The 22,557-nt window shown below is 33.9% G+C and overlaps 3 protein-coding genes across 4 annotated transcripts; all 3 read right to left on the reverse strand.

Moving 5' to 3' along the window:
- Positions 1-4,317: 4,317 nt before the first annotated feature.
- Positions 4,318-8,601, reverse strand: LOC124827174 (putative E3 ubiquitin-protein ligase RF298). The gene is made up of 3 exons (XM_047300175.2): positions 8,477-8,601; positions 5,698-7,792; positions 4,318-5,194 (listed from the first exon to the last, which is right to left on the reverse strand). The coding sequence occupies exons 2-3, from the start codon at positions 7,777-7,779 to the stop codon at positions 4,661-4,663; spliced, it is 2,616 nt and encodes an 871-aa protein (XP_047156131.2). The 5' UTR covers positions 7,780-7,792; positions 8,477-8,601; the 3' UTR covers positions 4,318-4,660.
- Positions 8,602-10,011: 1,410 nt separating this feature from the next.
- LOC124827175 (putative protein phosphatase 2C 35) lies at positions 10,012-13,525 on the reverse strand. 2 transcript variants are annotated; one of them, XM_047300176.2, is made up of 3 exons: positions 11,973-13,521; positions 11,106-11,237; positions 10,012-10,805 (listed from the first exon to the last, which is right to left on the reverse strand). In XM_047300176.2, the coding sequence occupies exons 1-3, from the start codon at positions 12,891-12,893 to the stop codon at positions 10,608-10,610; spliced, it is 1,251 nt and encodes a 416-aa protein (XP_047156132.1). In that variant the 5' UTR covers positions 12,894-13,521; the 3' UTR covers positions 10,012-10,607. The 2 variants fall into 2 exon arrangements, with proteins under 2 accessions (XP_047156132.1, XP_047156133.1); XM_047300177.2 differs by having other exon boundaries at positions 10,634-10,801; positions 11,973-13,525.
- A 3,770-nt stretch (positions 13,526-17,295) lies between these two features.
- On the reverse strand, positions 17,296-19,334 carry LOC124827173 (S-adenosylmethionine decarboxylase proenzyme 4-like). Its single transcript, XM_047300174.2, has one exon. It carries the CDS (start codon positions 18,813-18,815, stop codon positions 17,772-17,774), a length of 1,044 nt encoding a protein of 347 aa, XP_047156130.2. The 5' UTR covers positions 18,816-19,334; the 3' UTR covers positions 17,296-17,771.
- Between the last annotated feature and the right edge of the window lie 3,223 nt (positions 19,335-22,557).

Below are 22,557 nucleotides of genomic sequence, written 5' to 3' on the forward strand. Positions count from 1 at the left end.
TAATATATTATTTCTTAAAACAATTAATAAGATGTGGCTTAAAACATTTCGTTGTTTTTCCGCAATAAGGAGTCTTCTAGATAGTTATCGAACCTATCTTCGATCCTCCTCCAAAAAATAGAATTCACTCGCATCTACTTTTCTATATTAATAAATACTAAAAATTAATTTAGATTAAAATGTTTTTAACCACACTCTTCAGCTTTAACTGCTGTATAATTTTTCACAAATACATAAATATTTTGCTGTCCCGTCTTAAATGTTCTAGCAGGGTTGTTATATTTTATTTATTATTAGAATTTATTTGAATATTTATTCACAAATATTTTTAGTAAAAAATTATTTTTCTCTAAAAGTGATTATGGATTAAAATATTCTTATTGCATTAAATCTCTTTTGATTTAAATACGTTAAATGATTTGTATTTGTTTGTTTAAAGCATCTGTTGGTGTAGATTAAGATATTTTTCAATTAGATAAGTATTACTCTATCCAATACTTACACTTATTGAAAAGACATATATTTCACATAATTAAATAATAACATCTTGTATTTTTTGTTTAACTTGTCTAACTAAAAAATTGAACTCCAAAGATGTTGTGATCCGAACATAAAAAATTTACAACCGCTGTTTTAGTTATTGCATTGGATAGAAAATAATATTTAAATTAAATTAATTAAAACACATTATTTGAATAATGAATTATGCCCAAATTCGGGGACGTCATAAAGATAAATTTCCCAAATATTTTTTTACACATAATTTCCAAAATATCATATTAGTATTTTTCTTGTCTACAATGTCAAGGAAGGTGACTGAAAAGTGTTGTGGGACCAACGAAGGTCAAGTGGAATATACTTTAGATCCAAGTAAAGGACGACACGTGGCTACGGCTCAAGACATTAAAAATAATTATTAATCTCTATACCATCCATTATTCTCTGAATCTTATCATCCACAGTTTTATTTATCATTTTAATTTATATACATATTAACTTGAAATATTTTTATATAAATATCTAATAAAATTCGCTTTATTGTCTCAAAATTTTAAAGATAAAATAGTCAAAAAATTTGATCTTCGTGTATCTGATAGTGTGAATATTTTTATATAGTAAAAAAATATAAAAAATCATATATATACACATTTATATAACTTTAAAATTAATAATTATTATAAATTTTTAAAAGTTATTGAGAATCCCTATTTATTATCATATGCATCTTAAGAAAATATAATTCAACAATTTTATTATATTTGATAATATATCTTACGTTACTTACGAATTACAAGTTATTCACATAATAAACTATTTGGATTTTGCGTTTTTATTATCAAAGAATATACTTTCTTTCTACAATATTCATTCTAAAAACAACAACGGAGCAAAGCTAGTTTGAGAAAAATATAACTAGTTGAATTGATGTTGGTTATTAGCCTTTATTGATGGATTACATTTATAAACTCTTATCAAATTAGTTTTCTTCCAAGGTAATTTATCAATATTCAAAGGATTTATCATAATACAATTAAAAATACATTTATCATAATATTTAAAATACATAAACCTATACAGGAAACGATATAAAGAAAATAAAACTAAAATTTAGCATATTAATAAAAATATATATTTGACATAAATTTCTCAATCAATTTAAGAAATTTATTCTTTATTACTGTACTATATCAAATATACCTATCGGAGTTAATGATCATTTATGGGTAGTTAGCAGGTATTAATGAGTCTGACTTACGCTTTACAAATATAGTATATTAATAATTGATTATTGGGTTTGATTGCCAAGAAATATATTAATTAATCAACTTTTTGTCGGTCACAAATCCTATAAATATACGATTAATTTTCACGTAAAATAAATTTGATCTATTCTAATAATATGAAACATATATAACTTGAACATCAGAGTATTTTCTGCAGGTCAACAACCCATTAGAGAGAGGATTGGACGATCAATCTACAAACAAATTCAATTGAAATAATCACATTATATATAGGGGTTTGCTAACGCGTGCCTGTTTTTCAGTTGGTACATTTTAGCAATGTTTATCCGATTTTAGTAGACAAAAATACCTTTATATATCATGGATTCTAAATTTCAAGGTTAAGGGTATTTGAATAATTTTATTCTCAAAACTAAAAAAAAAAAAAGAAACCCCCAAACCCTTACTTACCTCCCTCATTTCTCTCGACCCTTTCTCTTTTATCTCTCTCACTCTAACATTTTCTCTGTCACCCTACTGTAGCCCCAAGTGAAACAATCAGAAACATTCGTCGTTAAACAATTTGTCTTTGTAAAGAGTTAAGTCATTGGCATATTCGACTTCAGGCAAAGGTTCATTCAAGATCTTTTCAATTTCATCATCTTCACTAATCTCTCTAATTTCATCATGTTGAATCATCATCTCTTAAAAAAAAAACCCTCTAGGCCAATTATCAATTCTTTCATATGTCATTATGCTTGTGAAAATTAGATAAGACAAAAATTATAAAATGAAAACTCATTATAAAATCATTTATTTAAGAAATTGTTTAACCGCGAGTGTTTCTGATTTTTTTCAAGCCAATTACCAATTTCTTTGGATGTCGTTATGCTTGTGAAAATTAGATAAAATTATATAAGACAAAAATTATAAAATGAAAACTCATTATAAATCATTTTTTTTAAGAAATTGTTTAACAACGAGTGTTTCTGATTTTTTTCAAGCCAAATACCAATTCCTTCATATGTCATTATGCTTCTGAAAATTAGATAAAATTAGATAAGACAAAAATTATAAAATGAAAACTCATTATAAAATCATTTTTTTGTAAGAAATTGTTTAACAGCGAGTATTTCTGATTTTTTTCCAGTTGGGGTTATCAGAGAGAAAATGTTGGAATGAGAGAGATGAAAGAGAAAGAGTTGAGAGGAATGAGAGAGATGAGTAAGGGTTTACTGGTTTTTTTTTAGTTTTGAAAATAAAAATTATTCAAATATCCTTAACCTTAACTTAGAATGCATGATATATAAGGGTATTTTTGTCTACTAAAATTCGGTACATATTGCTAAAATGTACCAACTGAAAAACAGGCATACGCGCGTTAACAAACCCCATATATATATATATATATATATATATATATATATATATATATATATATATATATATATATATATATATATATATTATTTCTTCATCTTCTATCCCATTATGAAATTTAATATTTCTCTATGCAATGTTCTTGCCAAAAGCCAGTTTCACACTGATTTTTAGTTTTCCTTATTGTATCCATTTCATATAATATGATTTGAACATTTAATATTAATTTAAGGTACCATAAAATGAAAACACTTACAATAATGTAATTAAATTTATCCATTTATAATATATTATTTTTCTTTTTAATATATAAAATAGTTTAAACAATAACAATCGTTCAACTATTCAACTGTGCATTAACATATAGGTCACAAAATATCAAACAATTGGACAAGCACACACCAAACGTAGCCACCAACAAAACAGCTCAAACAACATATATTGAGCTCAGCCAAAATCACCAATAACCCTACGACTAACACCAACAACTCAGTCAAGATAAAAAATTCAGGACAACCTCTAAAACATATAGGTCGAGATTTAGAATCTTAACCTGACAATTCAGCATGGCACATACAAGCCCAGTCCGACACAAATAAGCACAGCTCGACGCATGCAAACTCAACTCAACACTAAGCATTTCAGTTCAGCACCAAGCAAGAAAAAAAGGGTTGAACCCGACGGGCCAGCCTAGTAGCCTAACCAAAAAAAACGAGTTGGACTGACCTCTTCAACTTGACAACTCAACATAACCCAACCAAGCTCTGAAACGACTAAACCAAATTTTACAATAGTTCGATCAGGCTTTGAAACAGTTCATATGAAGTCTCAAACATCTTGACCAAGCTTTAGAACAGTTTGGACGAGATCTAAAACAGCTCAAACGAAATCTAAAACAGCTGGATCGAGCTTTGAAATAGTTCGGACGAGATCTAAAACCTCTCGGGCGAGATCTGAAATATCTTTGTCGAGCTATGATATTTTAAGGTTTTTAGACTATTTTAACTTGACGCTAGAGAGTGATTATTAACATTTTCTCCATGATTTTGTCGCTAAAACCATTTAAAGAAGAATATTATTAGATGGCACGTGTTCACAATAATTGATGTCGAGGTTGATCTTGAAGATAAGTTACGTATTTGGGTTCTACCGTGTCTAATCACTGACAAAAGACGACAAAAAGATTGAAAAAAAAAACACTGTATACTTCAGAAATAAGCGTTTACATCTTCTCCATTTTATTCACACACTTCAACTGTTTGAAACGGATTAGAGCAATTATAAAGCTCTTACAAGGAAAAAAAAAACTTGTCATGGGTGAAGAAGATCATCATAAGAAGTTGACCCTTTTATACTATCAAACAAAGATGATAAGTACAACTTCAACAAGAAAAACAAAATTGTGAAAACCTCTAATCATCATAAGAAAATGACAGCACCAACTTTCCCACTTAGTAAATTAATGTATCCCATCTAGAGAAGCATGCTGCGAATGCATGATTCTCATAGGGTTGTTATTATTATTATAAAATGTTTAACTGAGTCGAGCAAATAAATCAAGTACGAGGAAAGCGCACAGCAATTCGCTGCTGAATGAGGCTCCTGCACGAAGGACAATCTTGCATACCCTGCTTCTCATGGAGTTCATTACAAGTTGTGCAAACAACTTGATGAGCACATGGGAGAAACACCACTGACATCTCCTCCGAAAGGCACATCACACATTCCCGTTCTCGTTTCACGCCACCTCTTGTGGGGTGGTCAATGACTAGTTCAGAGATAAAAGAAGCCTGAGATTCCTTCGGAGTAGTGCCATTTTTCATGTACAAACACTTGCTGGCATAGCTTCCATCAATGCCCATTCTCAGTGCAGCAATTTTTGAAGAGTCTGTCTTCAGTCTTAGTTGGGAAATTTCCTTTTCCAGTTTTTGGATGTCATCTTTGTGTCTTTGTAGATTCCTTTCTGCTTTTAATTTGATCATATTCTCCTTGGAATTTCCTGATTCCTCGATTTGTTCTATTTCCTTTCTTATAGAACTAGCCTGTTGGAGAAGCTCCCTTTTTGCCTTTTCTTCCTGCTGCCATCTACCCTGTGATATTTTTCCCTTCAAATGAGAACAGGTTCACTAATACATCTCATTTAGCACCTAAATAGATTCAAGGTTTTTGGAATCTCACAAGTGGCGCATGAGGCGTTATGTATACCAAATTCATATGCATAGAAATGGACAACAGATACTGGTGTCAAGAGCATACCAATTACTTTTTTTTTTAATTCTGAGAATAATATGGGAGTGAAGACCAACAATCGCCCCAGTCAAAAGAGTTTATCAGACTGCTTGGCCCAGAAAAACTCTAAATTGAAATCAATAGAAGTTTTGTTTGTTTTTATTGTAGCACTAAAATGAGGGTGGAAGAGCTTGGAAACTTTACATAACTAATCATAACTTCTTATTTGACAAGATTATAGAATACACACCATGAGATCAAACTACTTCCGGAGCCATATTATATTCGTATAGATATAAAGCGAATGGTTACAAAATATAAAGAGGCATATGAAAGAAGTTCGAACAAGATTAAAATAACAAACCTCAACTTGCTCATGTTGCATTCGCGCTTGTTCCAATTCCTGCAACAACTGTGCTAATTTCCGTTTTTCAATCATTAGCTCTTCTTGAAACAAGGATTTCTGCTTTTCCCATGACTGAAACTTCAGTTGTGTCTTCTTTTCTCTCCTTGATACCTCTTGACAGCTTGCAGCAGTTTCTATAGCACGTAGCTTAGCAGACTCCATCTCTTTCCTCAATGCAACCTTCTCCATCTCAAGCTTCTGGACAGTGGCATTAGCTCGCTCTACCTGCCCACTAACTTTACACAAGGCATTTTCCATCTCAGAAAGCTTCTTTAAGGTATTTTCCTCTAGAGATTGCTTCTCTTTCTTAAGACGTTCAACCTCCTCTTTCTCTTGCCTTAGTGTCTGAAGTTCAGCCTTTTCTTTACTCAGACGGCGAGTAGCTTGCATAACCTTCTGATTTACCCACTCTGTCCATTCTTGAAGCTGATTTTGCAGCTCCCGAACCCTTGGAACCAACTTCAAAATCATTTCATTCTTTCCATCATGAGGCATCCACTGGTTTGGGAACTGGTAGCATGGCATTCCCTTAAAACTACTAGGTGCTGCATTATTGCTGCCATCGGGTTCTGTAGAAGGCTTGATTTTTGAAGACAAAGAGAGAGAAAGATCTGTATTGGTAGTTGATAATGAAACTGGATAACAGAATGCGGGTGTGGTATTTGCTGCATGAATTGCATATGAATTATCGGTCAATCCAGAAACTCCATCCGAAGAATCTATGTTGAATGCAGTGGGCGTAGGAGTTCCAGCATTACTTAAGAAATTAGCATTAATATTGTCTTGAGTCATATTCATTTCCATTGCCTTACTTATCTGTAATGGTGCACCCCTGAAATTTATGGCAGATGATTCTGACACAGGTTTAAGTTTTTTATCGAAGATTAAACCACCTAAGCCATTCGCCTTCCCTCCTCTTGAAGACCCTTTTGACCCACAAGAACGATGACCTTTTTCTCCATGAAATTTCTTGTGTCGAAGTATGTAGTCTCTCCTGCTGCTACTAGAATGGACCTTTCTAGCTGTTCCATACTTCTCTTCCATCAGAGCAGACTGAGATGTTCCAGAAGCGCTGAATGTTTTAGTAGTGCAATCAGATTCCCAACTGGCACCTTCATTCTTTGAGGTTCCACCAATAATTTGAGAATTCATGTTGCTCAAACTACGAAATGCAGTCACAAAGGGTTTCTTTGGATGAGAACCTGCAGGAACTGATTTACTAGGACCTAGAAGACTCAATTCAGGGACTTTAGTTTCTGGTTTTGATTGTGATTCTGCTTGGCTAGATGAAACGTCATTAGCAGCATTATCGCTACCTAAACTACATAAAGGGTCACAATCCATTGCACAAGCATGTGACACATTCATGTCACAGATTAACAAACGCCACATTGCATCCCCAATACTGAAGGATGGCCTAACCTCTCGAAGAACACAAACCAATTCAGCCAAGACATACTTCCCAAGCTGTACTAAATCTTCAAAATAGAGCTCTCGCGATATATCAATCTCTTGGCCATTTCTAATAAAGGCTAGAGTATTATCAACAATATTAGACACAGTATCTTTACATCCATAACAGATGCCGGGTCTTAATACGGCCTTCGTCGCCACTTCTTCAGTGTAGCCACATGCTACAATTTTTTTTATGGAACTCTTGAAAATGGTGTCCAAATTACTCAACACAAGTTCTTCCAGCTGGGCTTCTGTGAGATCGCTCCAATCTGCATCACTAATTTCATTTGTCTGAGGTTCTTCTTTAGATTGACTGGGCCCGACCTCAGATGTTCCAGGGCTGTATAATCCAAGGCCGAGCTTCAGTCTATCTGAATGATCTTGGCTGGCACCACACACGTCACAAGCAGTGGCTTGCCCATGACTAGGGGTTATTTTAAACTTCTCAGCAGAGAATTCATAGCTGCGGCACTCGAGTTGAGGTGGTGCAAGAATGATCTTATTTGGCTCCCCTAAAGGTGGATCAGCCCTGAATTTCCTTTTGTTCCTACTTCCTTTCTCTTGGCAAGAAACTGAAGGAGACATTTAATTGCTACAACTGGCAACCAATGAGATATTTTAGTCGCAATCTAAAACAAAAAGAAAACGAGAAGAAGAAAACACTCGTTAAGTTTCATTTAGCGTCTATGATTTACTTATTCCAAATTCAAGTTCCATGAATTAGAAAAGAAAAATGCGCATATGAGAATAACAACCAACGAGGAAAAATTATTGAAGAGTACAAACATTGTTCTCCTAAATGAATGAAACTTGCAATGACAAACACATTATTACATGACATTGTATATTAACCCGCATTTAACACTGACAATCAATCACCTCTGAATCTTAGTATAGAAAAATGCCACATTAAACTTCCTAATTGATCCATATAAAGGAGGCAAATCAATGAATAAATTAATCAACTACCCACAAACATATATCAGTAATCTCAGCAAATGGAGCACCTCCGGTTGACAAAATATGAAATTGAAAACACCCAAATGAATTGCAATCCTTATCTATACTCAAAAAACACATCCATGAATAACAAAGTAATGAAAACAAAACATTCTAAAATATTGTAACAATAGCAAACGGAGCCACTGATGCGAAAAGATCCGCAATGAGACTCGTGATGAGTATTAGATGATCAATACGTACCGGATTAGAGCAATTTTTCAAAAAAAAAAACAAGGTCGATCGTTCAAAAGTATAGAATCAGAGAGGAGAAAATTCACACCTTTTTTATCGTTGCTTTTTCTCTCCTTAATTAATTTGTTTGTTTATTCTTGTGCAGAGGCTTGAAGCATTGTATTGAACGTCTCTCCCCTGCATACAAATAATAAATAAATAATACAAAATAAAAATAAATAATAAATAATAATATAATTTTGGACTGGACCTATTTCCGTTTCTCATGTACCCATCAACCATAAACCTATCTTACTTTTATGCATTATTGTTATTATTGCTAAACCTTCAAAAGTTTATATTTCTTTTATTCGACCTTCTCAGATATGACTACAATTGTGCTTGTATTATGGAAGTTACTAATGATATTTCACAAATGAAAATTCAAATACAATTAAAAATTAAAGATGTTTTCTTTACACTTTTATCTAAAGTTTTCAATTAAAATAAAACTCATATATATAACATACTTGATAGAAAGTAACCATAATCTTGATTTTGATTACATTGTTGAATTTTTAAAAACCGAATTATTATCTTATCTAACACGTTTCCTTAAAAATCGATTGACACTCTTATCTTGAAGATAACAAATATAGAAACCAAACCAATTGCTTAAAGCACAAAAGATTAGTTGCTAAATTAGCCAAATAAAAAAATAGATTTTGTGGAGAGGTTAGTTGCTACATTACAGAGTTTTTTTTTTTCTTTGTAACAAAATATATTATTATTAAGTAACATTTTTTGTCATCTATTATTGTTATTTTAAATGCTATAAATAATTATATTTATAAAGTTATTAGCAATCTTTTTATATTTATTCGATTATAATTTAATGATAAAATTATAACACGTGAAATTGGTGATGTAATACTTTTATTCCAAATAAAATAAATTTTTCAGTGTTTTATTAATATAATTATTAATTAAAGATATATTAATTATTTCCTACCATTGATGCATATAATTCTATCTTAAAGGCTGCTCCGTCCAATTGTAAGCTGATTTGAGAGTGTAAGTACCTATATAATCATATAATATGTTCTCTTATGTAGGAATAATAACTGCAATCGTTATTTTAAGATTATTTACCTTTAATAAATACATCTACTTCAAATTTGAATACCTTTTATGTAAAAAGAGAAAAAGAAAAAGATAAACAGTTTATAAATTAACCTACCAGATAAAATAAAGAATCAGCTATAGGTGCATAAGGTAAATTACAGATAATAAATCAATATTTGTAGATAAAATAAATTTTTTTATAAAAATCATTTTGCCCTATTTTTCTTGTCACTATACACCATAAAGATTGTTTGCCACTATCTAGAATAAAATAAATTAAAATAAAAATCCAATTTATTTTGGTCTAAAACGAAATGAATTGAAGTGAATTTAAAATAAATAAAAAATGATTAGCTAGAAAACGAAATTTTCTCAAACAATCCAATCCAAAGCCTATAATTTCATGGAGGAAAATTTGCTTGCCATTTAATTTGACATTTTTCATCTCATTTAACAAAGTCATAACAGATGAAACTAAGTTTTATCAGGCATGAATTCAAACGTGTTTTTGTCATCTCATTTAAACGTAATTAATTCGGGTTTTTTGTCGTTAATATGAAATTAATTTGTAAAGGTATCAACCAATAATTCAGACATGTTGGTAATACACACAAATTGGATACAACATCTACAGGATAATGAAGAAAATGCACTAAAATGGCAAGTGGTATCTGTCTGCGTCCCAGGTTGACCAGTGAGCATAGAGTTTCTTCCATGATTCAATGCAAATGATAGCCATGACTCAAAATCCAATCTCCTTTCATTTCAGTTCGTTATTGATTCCCTTCAAAAGATCATATCTGTAGAGCATCACAGGAAGGTGAGCAGAAGTGTTCTTTCTCCTGAGGTGTTTCTGATTTGTTATACCAACATGAAATTTGGACTAACTGATTTTACATTCTGAACAAATTCCTTAGAGCCACCTCAAGCCTGGTATGGTATTAGCCTTGAGCAGTCTAATGTAGTGACCAGTAAATGTACAAGAGTAATGTAAAATGTTCAGGAAGTTGGAACATGGAAATGTACCACTCGGGAGAAACTGCAAAGAGACATGATGTCTCTCTCTTCGATCACTATATAGATCATCATGATCATATAAACGATTGACATGATACTCATTCAATTGGTCTTGGACATTCTGCAGAATGAACTGGGCCCACCACTGAAGCCGCAGGCTGATCAGAGTGCAACTCTGAGAAACTGGTTCTGACAGCATCAGATTCATGCGCAGCGGGTATCTCAGGAGTTCCTGTCCTGGAATTCAGCACAGCGCCAACATTTATGTCATCTGATCCAACTCTGAATGTACCTGACTACAATATTGGACTAATAGTTAGATAAACAAGTTGTTCAATAACTTTATTCATTGAACCATCGGTAGCAAAATAAATCTTACATTCTATAAGAAGAGCGATGCCTGATTTTACAAAAAAATTTAAGAAAATGTTTTTGTATTGTATTATGGTATGGTGTCAATTAATCTATTTAAAACTAACCCCACCATTTGTATTGAAAATTTGTTATTATTGTCACGGGATAAGACAATCGTATAATACTACAAATTTAAAACCTCTAAAAGCAAATGAAACTAAAGGAATGTATAGAATCCATACATTAGAGAAACCTTTGATCTGAACAATGATAATTGTTATATCATCTGTTCTGTTCTCAAGTTCCAACCATAGTTTATATGACTTTTCTGCAATAGCCGCACATGCATCGCGAGGATCCATATAGCTTGCTGCCTACACCATAAATAAATCACAGATTTTTCAGGACGGGGAACGTAGGAAAGTCACAATTTTACCTATGGAATTGCACATGGGAGTTAACATTGAAATCATAGTCTATGGTGCTGCGGCAGATCAGGGAAAATCAGCATGAAGCAGCGGAAAAAAATGGAAATTCCTCTGCAGAACGACTAACTTATTACAAGGACTGTGTAAACTCAAGGGATGCAAAAGAACTATTCCCAAATAGCATTTTTTAACACTGAACAGTCTAAAGTTCCCATAATTATAGCAGGTAATACCTGGTGGGTACTGTTGCTGTTGCTGTAATATAATTATGACAGCTAATACATATGATAAGGGGACAGACCTACCTAAAACATGCCAAGTAGAGAAGCTTAAGAAATATACGTACACCACTCCCATAAGATCAGCAACTTATGATGTTACGGCCAGTAATCTTTTTTATGCTTTCTATTCCAATTATATTAACATCACCAGTACCCCATACACAAACAGACCTTACACACACAAAAAACATAAATTGTTTCCATATTTCAAGTCAAAATCTTTAATTGCAAGTGCACAAACTTTAAAAGCTAACATGAGTATTTTCCAATGACAGAAGTAGATGCTTGATTTGACAATCATTAGACCAAGTTAAATTAAATCATTCGATCAATTTGCTCAACCTGTGAAAACTTTTTCACACATTATGAAAGCAAGACGGAGAAAGGTTGCAAGTCATACCATATCAATGACAGTTTGGCTTGTCAGGAATTCAAATATGCCATCACTTGCCACCACAAAGAAAAGATGATCAGGTGTAAGCTGAAAAGTTTTCACCTCAGGAAGAGCAGTGACACCAATTGTCTCTGCTAAACTATCCCCTATACTCCTCGTAAAAGCAGTTCCAGGATACATCCCATTAGGAACCCACAATCTGGGCGGATCACCACCCCGACTCTCTTCATCACCCCAACTCTGGATATCTGGATCCTTGAGCCCTTCCACCTGATCAACACTCAAAACCCTTGCACCACAAAGCTTCACTCTCTCATATTCATCTTTCCGAAACGGCGTCTGATCAGAAGACAAATCCTCCGCGACAATGCGGTTCCCATCCTTAACAGCCAGCACCGCTCTCGAATCACCAACATTAGCAACATAAAGGGTGTCACCAATAACAAGCACCGTTATCGCGGTGGTGCCACTCATAGAATCATCAATCTCACTACTACTACGTAATTCTTGGTTCGTTGCCAAAAATGCATAATTGTAAGCTTGGACAGGATCCTCCAAGAATGCAGGGTCATTTACCAACTTCTCTACCAGCCTATCCTTAACGAAATTTGAACACTGACTACCAAATTGACCATGCCCATCATAGACGCCAAAGAAATGAACATTGGGGTTACCTTGGAGATTTGTACTAATGCAAAAACTATCTTGGTTTGCTTTATCAGGTGAGTCGGGGTAGTATCCCCGCTGAGTGAGAAAAGTGTATTCCAAAATGAAGTTGTGAGAAGGAACAGGAGCACGCTTCAGTGATCTCTGTGCGATTATGTTTTTCCTGTGGCTACGAACGAAGCCAGTTTCTCGGTAATCCCTGGAACCATCCTCTGATGAAGTATGTTCGCCACAGCAACACTTGCCATGGACACAACCCATGTTTCGGAGAGAGGCTATGCTGTTGGAAAAACCAACACCTGAAACAAAAAACACTCCCTGAAGCAGTTCACAAATAGAATGTTTAGGAAGGAAGTACAGTGCTAAATGCTTCAGGAACTCCTCCACATTGTGATAAACAGGTTTAGAGAATGGTCAAAGAACCCTAGAGACACAGTTTAGGAGTATGAGCAGGGAATTGTGTGGTGCGATTGGAGTGGCGAAAAGGGGTTATGTGGGTGGATTTGAAGTGAAAAGGGTGAAAAAAGGAGAACCCTAGAAGAGACCCAGGAAGAAAGAAACAACATAGAGGAATTATTTCGGCGTTTTAGAGGCAGAATGCGTGATGGGGTTGCCGAAAAGGAGAGAAAGAATTGTGCTTTTCCTTTGATTGGATGCAGAGAAGGAAGAAACCCTGAGGCAAAAGGAAGAGTCCAAAGAGAAGTTCAGAAAAAGAGATTTGGAATGAGGGGGACAGAAGAGAAGTGGGGAAGAGGAATTGAATTGAGATTCTGTTCTTATTCTGATTCTAATTCCAATCCAAAATGTATACATAATCTATATCTATTGATTTCCTTATCTGCTGCCCCCATCGTCTTCTCTCTCTCTCTCTGCATACAAACCCTTCTCTTCCAGCAATCTCTTCAAACAATTCTTTTAAGGTTTAATGTCTCGGTAGGTCCCTATTTTCGGCGTGAATCTCAAATAGGTCCTTTTCTTTTCGGCGTCTCAATTGGGTCTCCATTTTTGTAAAATTGTAACAATTAGGGGTCTGCCGTCAAATTGGACAAACGGCCGTTTAATTGTTTCTTACGTGTCAGATGGGAATCATGCCACGTGTCATTACTGAAAACACTGTTCATGCCACGTAAGAAACAATTAAACGGCCGTTTGTCCAATTTGACGGCAGACCCCTAATTGTTACAATTTTACAAAAATGGGGACCCAATTGAGACGCCGAAAAGAAAAGGGACCTATTTGAGATTCACGCCGAAAATAGGGACCTACCGAGACATTAAACCTTCTTTTAATTATTAACAAAATCACGTCCCTAATTCTCCATAATAGCATTTATTTTTTGTTAACCATATTTTCTTCTCAAAATCTATGTTACTTTTATAAATACATTAAATTAGATATTAGTAAATGTAAAAATTATAAAATAGTAAAAACTTAATAGTTAATGATTAAAATAATAAAATCTTCGCATTTGAAAATAATTTTTCATTAATTTATTAATCAAACTAGTATTAATGTATCAAAAAGTTATTATAGTAAATCAGAAAAACAATAAAAAAATAATAATAAATAACTATTAACAGTCAAAATTACAAATAAAGAAAAAAAAAACTCGTAACAATTATATATAAAATATTTCAAAATAATATTTATTCTTGAACAAACTTCTATTATTGCTTTTATTCAAATTCTATACCTAATATTGTTTATCATCTTCAAAATAATTCTAAATGTAATTTTTTTTTTTGTAATTTTGTATTAGAAGATTTTCATGTTATCAATACTGAAGATGGAGAATGGGAGTGGTGGGATTATTCATTAGACTGAATCTCTTTCATTGTTAGGACATTGTATCTAAGATGTTATGGATGTGGAAATAATCAACATTCTTTTTTTTTTTTTCAATCTGTTAGTGTTGTTTCTATAACAAAGTTATTTACACTTATTTATTTTATAACTTTTAGCTGCACAGGTGTAGGTACTTCTTATTTTAAGCCTATGTTACAAAGTTATCTTCAATTTTTCATTTTCAAAGAGTTAAAGCAAGTATCTCTCAAACACTCACCTCAAATCAATTATATGTGTGAAATTGTTTATCACATTAAAATTTTAAATTCGCACTCATTTCTTTACTTTATATTTATATGTTTCAGAATAATTTTTAATCAGAAATTAAGTTCAACAACCAATAAACATGTTAGGTTTGTATTGTTGGTGCTTAACCCTACTCACATTGACAAGTTTACAAAAAAAAATAATCCAGTTTACCTAAATTTGGGATTATAAATGTTGACCGTTTAATCAACGAAAAACCGATCAATCACACGATATACATGTTTAAATAATTATATTTTAATTAAATCTAAATATTTTTTAATTTTATAGATTTAAATCAATTTTAAAATAATTTTTTTAAGAGGAAAGTTATTATAATGTTTATAATTCGATTTTATATCTATTTTAAAACTGGTATGTACTTCGAAACCAATTTTAAATTTAAAATCTAACAGATTAAAAACACATACGATAAATAAACAATAAAGATATTGCACAAATTAAAGTCAAATATAATAAATAAACATCAAGAGTATTACACAATGTGAAAACGAGTGAAAACGAGACAACGTTAGGTAGACTCAAAATTTTATTCTAACATAATAATATGCAATAATAACATGATAACAAAATTAATAATAATAATAATATTTATATTTAGTATGAAATCAAATACGTGTGAATAAAATATAACCCTTTAAGTTAATACATAAAATGTGATATTTTTGTCTGATTATACTTTTCATGTATAGTTCGCGTGAGTCAGTTTCATAACTATCAACACTTCAAAGAAAAAAATAAATACTAATATACAAGAACGATACCATCTTATAAATAATACATGAAAAAGTGCATAAAATTTGAAAAAACAATATTATAAAGTGTGGTACGAAAATAAAAATATGACTATAAAAGTGTAGATGGAAAATATTTTTTTAAAATATCAAGAATAAAATAGTAAAAAATATACAATTAAATTTTTCTTTAATAACAAACTCCGGTTTGAAAAAAAAAAGGTAAATAATTGAATTTATACTCAATATGCTTTGTTTAATAATAATGAAGAAAAGTTTGTTTTTATTTGAATGTCAAAATTGTTGTATATATTTAATGTTGATGGCAAGACATTTTTGTGAATTTGTAGATATGTAACTTATGATGTAATTTTTATGTGAAGTATATGAAAATTGGTATAAGTTTGTAATTCTAAAATCCTTATATATAATCAATAGATCGAAGAGAAATACTTTCCTAAATATTTATTAGATTAAGAAAAATACTAATTTAATTAGTAGAAGTTTTGATCTTATTATTTTTATTTCAAGATAATATAAGTGAATATATTGATAATTTATTTTTTTAGACATGTTGAAATTATGAGTTATTCATGAATATTCTATTTACATTGAACAAGATGAAATATTAGTTAGATTAAAAAAAATTCTATTTAATTTGATGTTCAATTTTTTCTTTTGGCAAACATTTTTTTATTATTTTTTACTTCAACCCAAATAATACTTATTTTAAATAATTAGTCTAAAAAATCATCCGCTAATTAAATTGCTAACCAAACCGATTTTAAATTTGAATATTATATTTCATTTTTATGAAAAAATAATAATGAGATAACGTCTATAAATATTACCTGACCATACTAAATTAAACTGATAAAGAATATTAAACAAAATAAATACCAGAAACCTTTGACAATTTTAATCACGTGCTTGTGTTTTATTAAATAAAACCAAGAGTGAACACAAATACTGTAGGCAATTATTAAATTCAAATTACATCAATCACTATATTTTTTTTTTTGGAATAAAAGTGAATAACCCAAACCCAACCGAACCAGTTTGACCCAAACCCTTTAGAACATGGGTTTTATACCAGACTACAAATGCCCACATTTAACGTATGCTTAAAATTTAGAATCCAAACTCTATATTCATTCATGTTCAGCCAATTTTACTAGCTCTACATATTCACATAGCAATCCAAACATGTTCAAATAATAATAATAATAATAATTAAATAAGAAAAATTAGTAAAAAGTAAATAAACAAATCCTATACTTATGTTAGAAAAAGTGTAGACGAAGAGATTAAGAAAGGCGAAACAGGTCTTTGATGAGATGATTGTGAATTGGTGTGTTTGTTTATGTGATTGAATTGTATGGTATGTGTGGTTTTGAGGGTTTGAGGGTTTGATGGTGTAACTTAAAACGTGTATTATACCCAACAGCTATACTTATGAAACTTTTTTGAAAGATCTCCTAAGTAGTTTACAAAAGGGGAACCATGAATTTTATAGTGCTTTCTGTACTTGTCTCCTACTTTAATAATAATCTCTTTGCCTTCTACATCGCATGCAATTATGCCCTCATGCACTTTAACGCTCACCACCATTCTTACTACTTCCTACCATATTTTCTACGCCTTCTTTAATATATAATACGACGAAAGCCATAATAAAAGATGTGAGAAAACAAACTTTATTACGTATGATTCTTGTAATGCCTCATGCACCTATGCTCTTTTTGATTGCTGATCTCCCAGAACATAGTGTAGCAGAAGAGAGATGATAAATATACACACCTAATGAAGGAAAAATGTAGGAAAAAAAAAGTGTGATTTTGTTCTTTAATACTCTACAAACAAAGCATAAAAGACAAGAGAGGGAAGGAGAGAAGAGAAAAGAAAAGAAAAGAAAAAAAAAAGAAAAAAAAAAGGGAAAGAAGAAGAAGAAAGAAAGTTGAATATAACCTCAAACAAGAGCACTTTTACACCCACTACACATCTTCAAAAATCTTAGGCGTGACAAGCCTAAGTGGGGTGCATTATCATGATCAACCCAGTATCCCAACCTTACATTGCTTCCTTCGTTTCTTCTTCTCCTTTTTCATAATATTCCAAACACCAATGAATCTCCATTTCTCCACCCTCTTCTACTTCTGCATCACTTACCACCCACTTCTCCACAACCAATCACATTCTGCCACCTCACCTCCCCCCTAAAATTTTCAACTAACTCTAACTTCCTACCTATTATGTTTCTCTCCGCCGCCACTTTCTTTTACTTTCTCCGCCTTTAGACACTTTTCCGGCGCCCGCTGAACGTTTGAAAAACCACGGTGCCGGCGGCGGGGAACTGGTCCATTGCAAAGCTCCGATATTTCATGCCCAGAGGCTCCACCGCACTCGCCATCTGCGTCCACATGTCGTTGCCGAAGCCATTGCACGTCGTGGATATGGACATCGTCCCGGGACGGAAAATCTTCACCACCTTCCTCAACACGTGTGCCATGTTGTCGTTGACGGAGCCGACGCACTCGAAGCTGGCGTAACTGAAACCGTCCTCCGGAGTGACGTGGATGGTGGAGTACCAATCCCCGTCCATGCCATTCATGGAATACCCACACGGGTCGAACGCGAAGTCGCAGATAAGGGCGTCCGGGTTGATTTCGTTTATCCCGGTGAGCTCCGTCATCTCCTTCCCGGCAGAGTCGCCGGATTTTCCGTCCTCCGGTGGCCGGAAAAACTTGCGTGCGAGGATGGGGTCCAGCTCGGTCATACAGATCTCCATGGTGAATAGTAACTCGTTGTCGTGATCATAGGGCAGGTGGGGGAGAGCGTGTGTGCTGTCGTTGGCGGTGAAGACGTGCCAAGAGTGTGAAGAAGATTTTGAGGGCATGATGGAGGCTTTTCTGAAGCAGAGGTTTGAAGGGATTGTGTCTTGCAAGTAGGTAACCTCGTCCTTGAAGCTGGTGTGAGGGAAAGGTTGTGACTTGGGGAAGATGAAGCTTCCTCTGGTGTAGCGGCAAGAGGAGAGGGTGAGGCCTAAGTGGTGAGCGTATTGGATCAAGGGAAGAATGGATTTCAGAAGCTGGGTTGTGCCACATGTTTTGATGATGATCTTGGTCGGGTAAACAAAGAGGCTTGATTCTGACAGCACGTAGGCATCGAAGTAGGAGTTTCCTACTGCTGAAACGACGGTGCATTGGACAGCTTCGAGGACCTGTTCCAGTGATTGAAACTCAAGCTTCCTTAGCCCAAGTGGGAAGATGGCCGGATCATCGCCGAAGAAATGAAGCTCCAATCTTTTCTCGAAGCCTTCGAAACCCGAGACGGCCATTTGGTTGAGTGTGTGTGTGTGTGAGTGTTAGGAAGAGGGAATGTAAATGTAACAGAGGGAAGAAGGGTAGTTGCAGAGAAAGGTTGAGAGAAGGTGAGATGAAATGTTTGATTGGAAGGATGAGGTGAGAGAAAGGATTGGGGGGTAAATGAGATTTATAGGTGTGTGCGAATCAGAACGAGAGTGTGTAGGATGCAGTAGTGAAGGTGTTTGGAAGAAAGCATGCGGGTGATGGAACCAAGAATCATGATTGTAGGCATAATGAAGTGAATAGGATGATGATGTGCTACAATTTGTTGCTAAGTTTTTTTAGTGCAATCTTCTCTTCCATCAGGGAAAGCAACAGGCAACGGAATTTAAGCCCACGCTTACCATTTTTTTGCTCTTTTGTCACTTACTATTCTATCTCTCTATTCTCCACTAACCTCTGTCACTGTTATGGATTTCTAGTTCTCCCTCTAGCGACTTACCAACACCACCACATACCAACAGTGCTTTTTCTGTTTTCTCTTTCTCCCAAATAGATTTAGGATTCAATTAAATAATTTAAAGATGCTCAATCATCACTTTCAACAGTTCTCCAACTTACTTGCTCATGATATATTAGTCTAGCATTATTATCAATTAACTGGCTTTTTAGTGGTTCAAGAAAAAATATTAGTATTTGGAAGCTTTGTTTTTAATACATTTTGGGCTTTCTGGTATGTAAAGTTAGTTCTCTTTCTTGTTTTGAAGTATTTCATCTAGGGGAAAACTTAATTAGATTTGAAGGTTAAGGGCCCTGTTTTGACCATAATAATTGGTTGAAGTGATGCAGGGAAATGTCAAGCATAACTCCACATGATAAAGTTCTTTTTCAAAATGACAAGGCGAAATTTAGTGAGTGTTGTAGATCATGTTCACTCAAAGGAATTTGGATTTTTGAGTCAAAATTCAGCATTCAAACATAACTATTTGAATGATAGTTCCAATAAAATAGAAACATAATGATAAACCATGGCTAGATGTTGTATTGTTGTTCCGAAGGACAATAATTATTAGCTCTGTAGAGGTGATAGACGATTCAAATTAGAACTACATTACTACTAGTAGAGGTTAAAAACACAGCATAACCCTGTTAAATTGCTACCAAAAAGTGAAATTGGAAATAAAAGTACCAATCACTTGGGACTTTGTTTGATATGAGCACACTCTAGCTAGTACTGATAATGGCTACTGCATAATGGAAAGGTGCAAACACCTCAGATGATGGAGACAACATTGTCTATTCCTAGGAGAGCAGGCGTTAATTAACAAAAAAACTTGACGTGCCCAAAATGTCATCCATATTTGGGGTTAGAATTATAATTATTATTATGCAGAAGATAAAAAAAGGAAAGGGAAATAAAAAGAAGGAAAAAACAAAAGGAATCAGGCGTGGCATGCAAATAATGAGAATATCCTTGAATGAGGGAGGCCCGTACGTGAAATGAAAAGGCACTCACATCATATTATTCTTCATGCAATTTCATGTAGCTAAGTGGCATTATCATTATTTTATCTATTTTACCAACTTGTTATCTGTATTTATCAAGAATGCATGCAACCATATCAGCTTCGAAATTAAAAAAGAGGATTCTCTGTATCCTCCAAGCGATCGCTTCTAAAAAGCTCCGGGGCATACACAACAATTACTCTTGTTTAAATTTTTAAATATATTCGGTGACTTATGTTACTATACCATGAGATACATACACCTGAGTCCAACAACCCTTGTTTTAATTTTTTTTATTCTTTTCTGAGAGAGACAGCTTACAGATGCTGTTCAGCAAGCACTTTTTTTTTTCTTTTTTTTCTGACCAACCAGAATTCAATTATAGTAACTCTTTAAGTTGATTTGGATCATAATGTTTAAGTAGTCTGATTAGAGAGGAACAGTAATTACAAAGTAAAAGGGAGTAATTAGTACTATATGGTCTTTTAGAGGAAGTTTTGGTGATCTATACGTAAAACTGTCTTCCTCATGATGTAAGTGGTCTCCTTAACTTCCAATTTAAGAGAATTGTGAAGATTTAATGAATTATTCAACATGATAACTACTGCAGAAGGTTCCCCTGAGTTAGTATAAAGAGATATTTTTGTTTAGAAAGAAAAGAAAAACAGAGAAAAAGGTTGTAGAGGAAACGGTGAGAGGGTAAAAAGTAGGAGAGAAAGGTGGGGGGAAGGGAAGGTAATGATGAAAATTTGTGAGTTCAGAATCAAAATTCAGTTTTGAGAGGTAGAAATGATGCAGAATGTATGGCCTCATGAATAAAATTTATGGGTGTGGCTGGCAGCCTCCATTATGACCACAATCCACCTCTTCTTAATGCACGCGCACCACCAAACTCAAACACTATCTCCTAAGCCCACACTTTCACACTCTCTCACTCTCACACGCAAGGTAGCCAACCCCAACATACCAACACACACTAACACAACACACTCGCTTTACAATTTTGCATATACAGTCACCCCTCGCAACACCCCACAGCACACAAAAGAAAAAGGAAACAAAATGGTCAACCAAATCTTACTTAAAAAAGTCACCAACAAATTCCAACTAAAAATCCACCTTTTTAGATAAAAAAGTTTGAGGCAGAAAATCCTAGACCTCAGAATTAATAGTTGGCGAGGAGGAAGACTAAATAAAGGGTATGTCAAAAACAAAAAAAGAGATAAAAGTTGAGAGTTGAAACTGGAAAGAAAGCTCCTTAATCCGAAATTTGACCCCACTAAAAGTAGTCACACATTTCTAAACTAAACAAGCTTGAATGGCACATCCTTCTTCTCCTCTTCCACGTCACCCCATCCTACTACTACAACTTCTCATTCCTTAGCCCAAATCATGATAATAATAGAAACCCCAAACCCATGATTGGTCCCACTAATTGCCCCCCGACAGGCACCATGGATGGTCCCATGGGACTACACATCATCTAGTATGTGTCCAAGTTCACGGAACACCGGGGTCCATGTTTGTTTGTAGTGTTAATTAGATTTGGGAGACACGTGGTCCCCACCATGCCCTCAGCTCCGAGACAGTGGCATTAGTTGGTAAGGAGCAAGCGGGCTTAAGCCGCCATAGATGCTAGCACGCGCAGGATTTGGCACACATGCGGCGAATTGGCTACCCAACACACACAAATGGGTTAGTATACGGTACGAGTTTGAGAATTTTTTTCTGTGCAAAAGCGCAAAACAACTAATGAATGAGCATCACAGAAGTGGTACTGTATCATGCGCACAAATATTGGCAAAAATGCTTGCCAGGGTGCCCACCATGCTTCGACCCAAATTTCGGAAAGGGTTCCCTTATCATGTTTTTAATATCACTTAGTGCAGACCCAAGTTGTTTGCCGCTTCATTCATTCATTCCTGTTTATCTTTGTATCTAGGCTCATTCTACTCGAGCTTTCCAGGAGTCAAGATCATTGGATGGAGCTTCATTTGTGTTATGTGGGTCTCTCTCATAGGTCTCATTCCTTTCCATTGACTTGCTTAAAAAGAAAAAGAAAAAAAAAAAAACATCATGTGCAGTGCAGGATAAACAGGACTTTAATCCCGTGCACTTAGTGGTACAACCTATTCCACGAAAATCAACAAATTAAATCCTGTGTCCCCAACATTACCGATAGATATTAGATATTATTTTACTCTTTTCCTTGTGACCCAGGTGTCAGTTATGACTTGTGACAATTGTTATCCAAGTCGCCTTTTGATC

Source organism: Vigna umbellata, chromosome 1 (assembly GCF_029865625.1).
Source record: "Vigna umbellata cultivar VRB3 chromosome 1, Vumbellata_1.0, whole genome shotgun sequence".
Lineage (NCBI taxonomy): Eukaryota > Viridiplantae > Streptophyta > Magnoliopsida > Fabales > Fabaceae > Vigna > Vigna umbellata.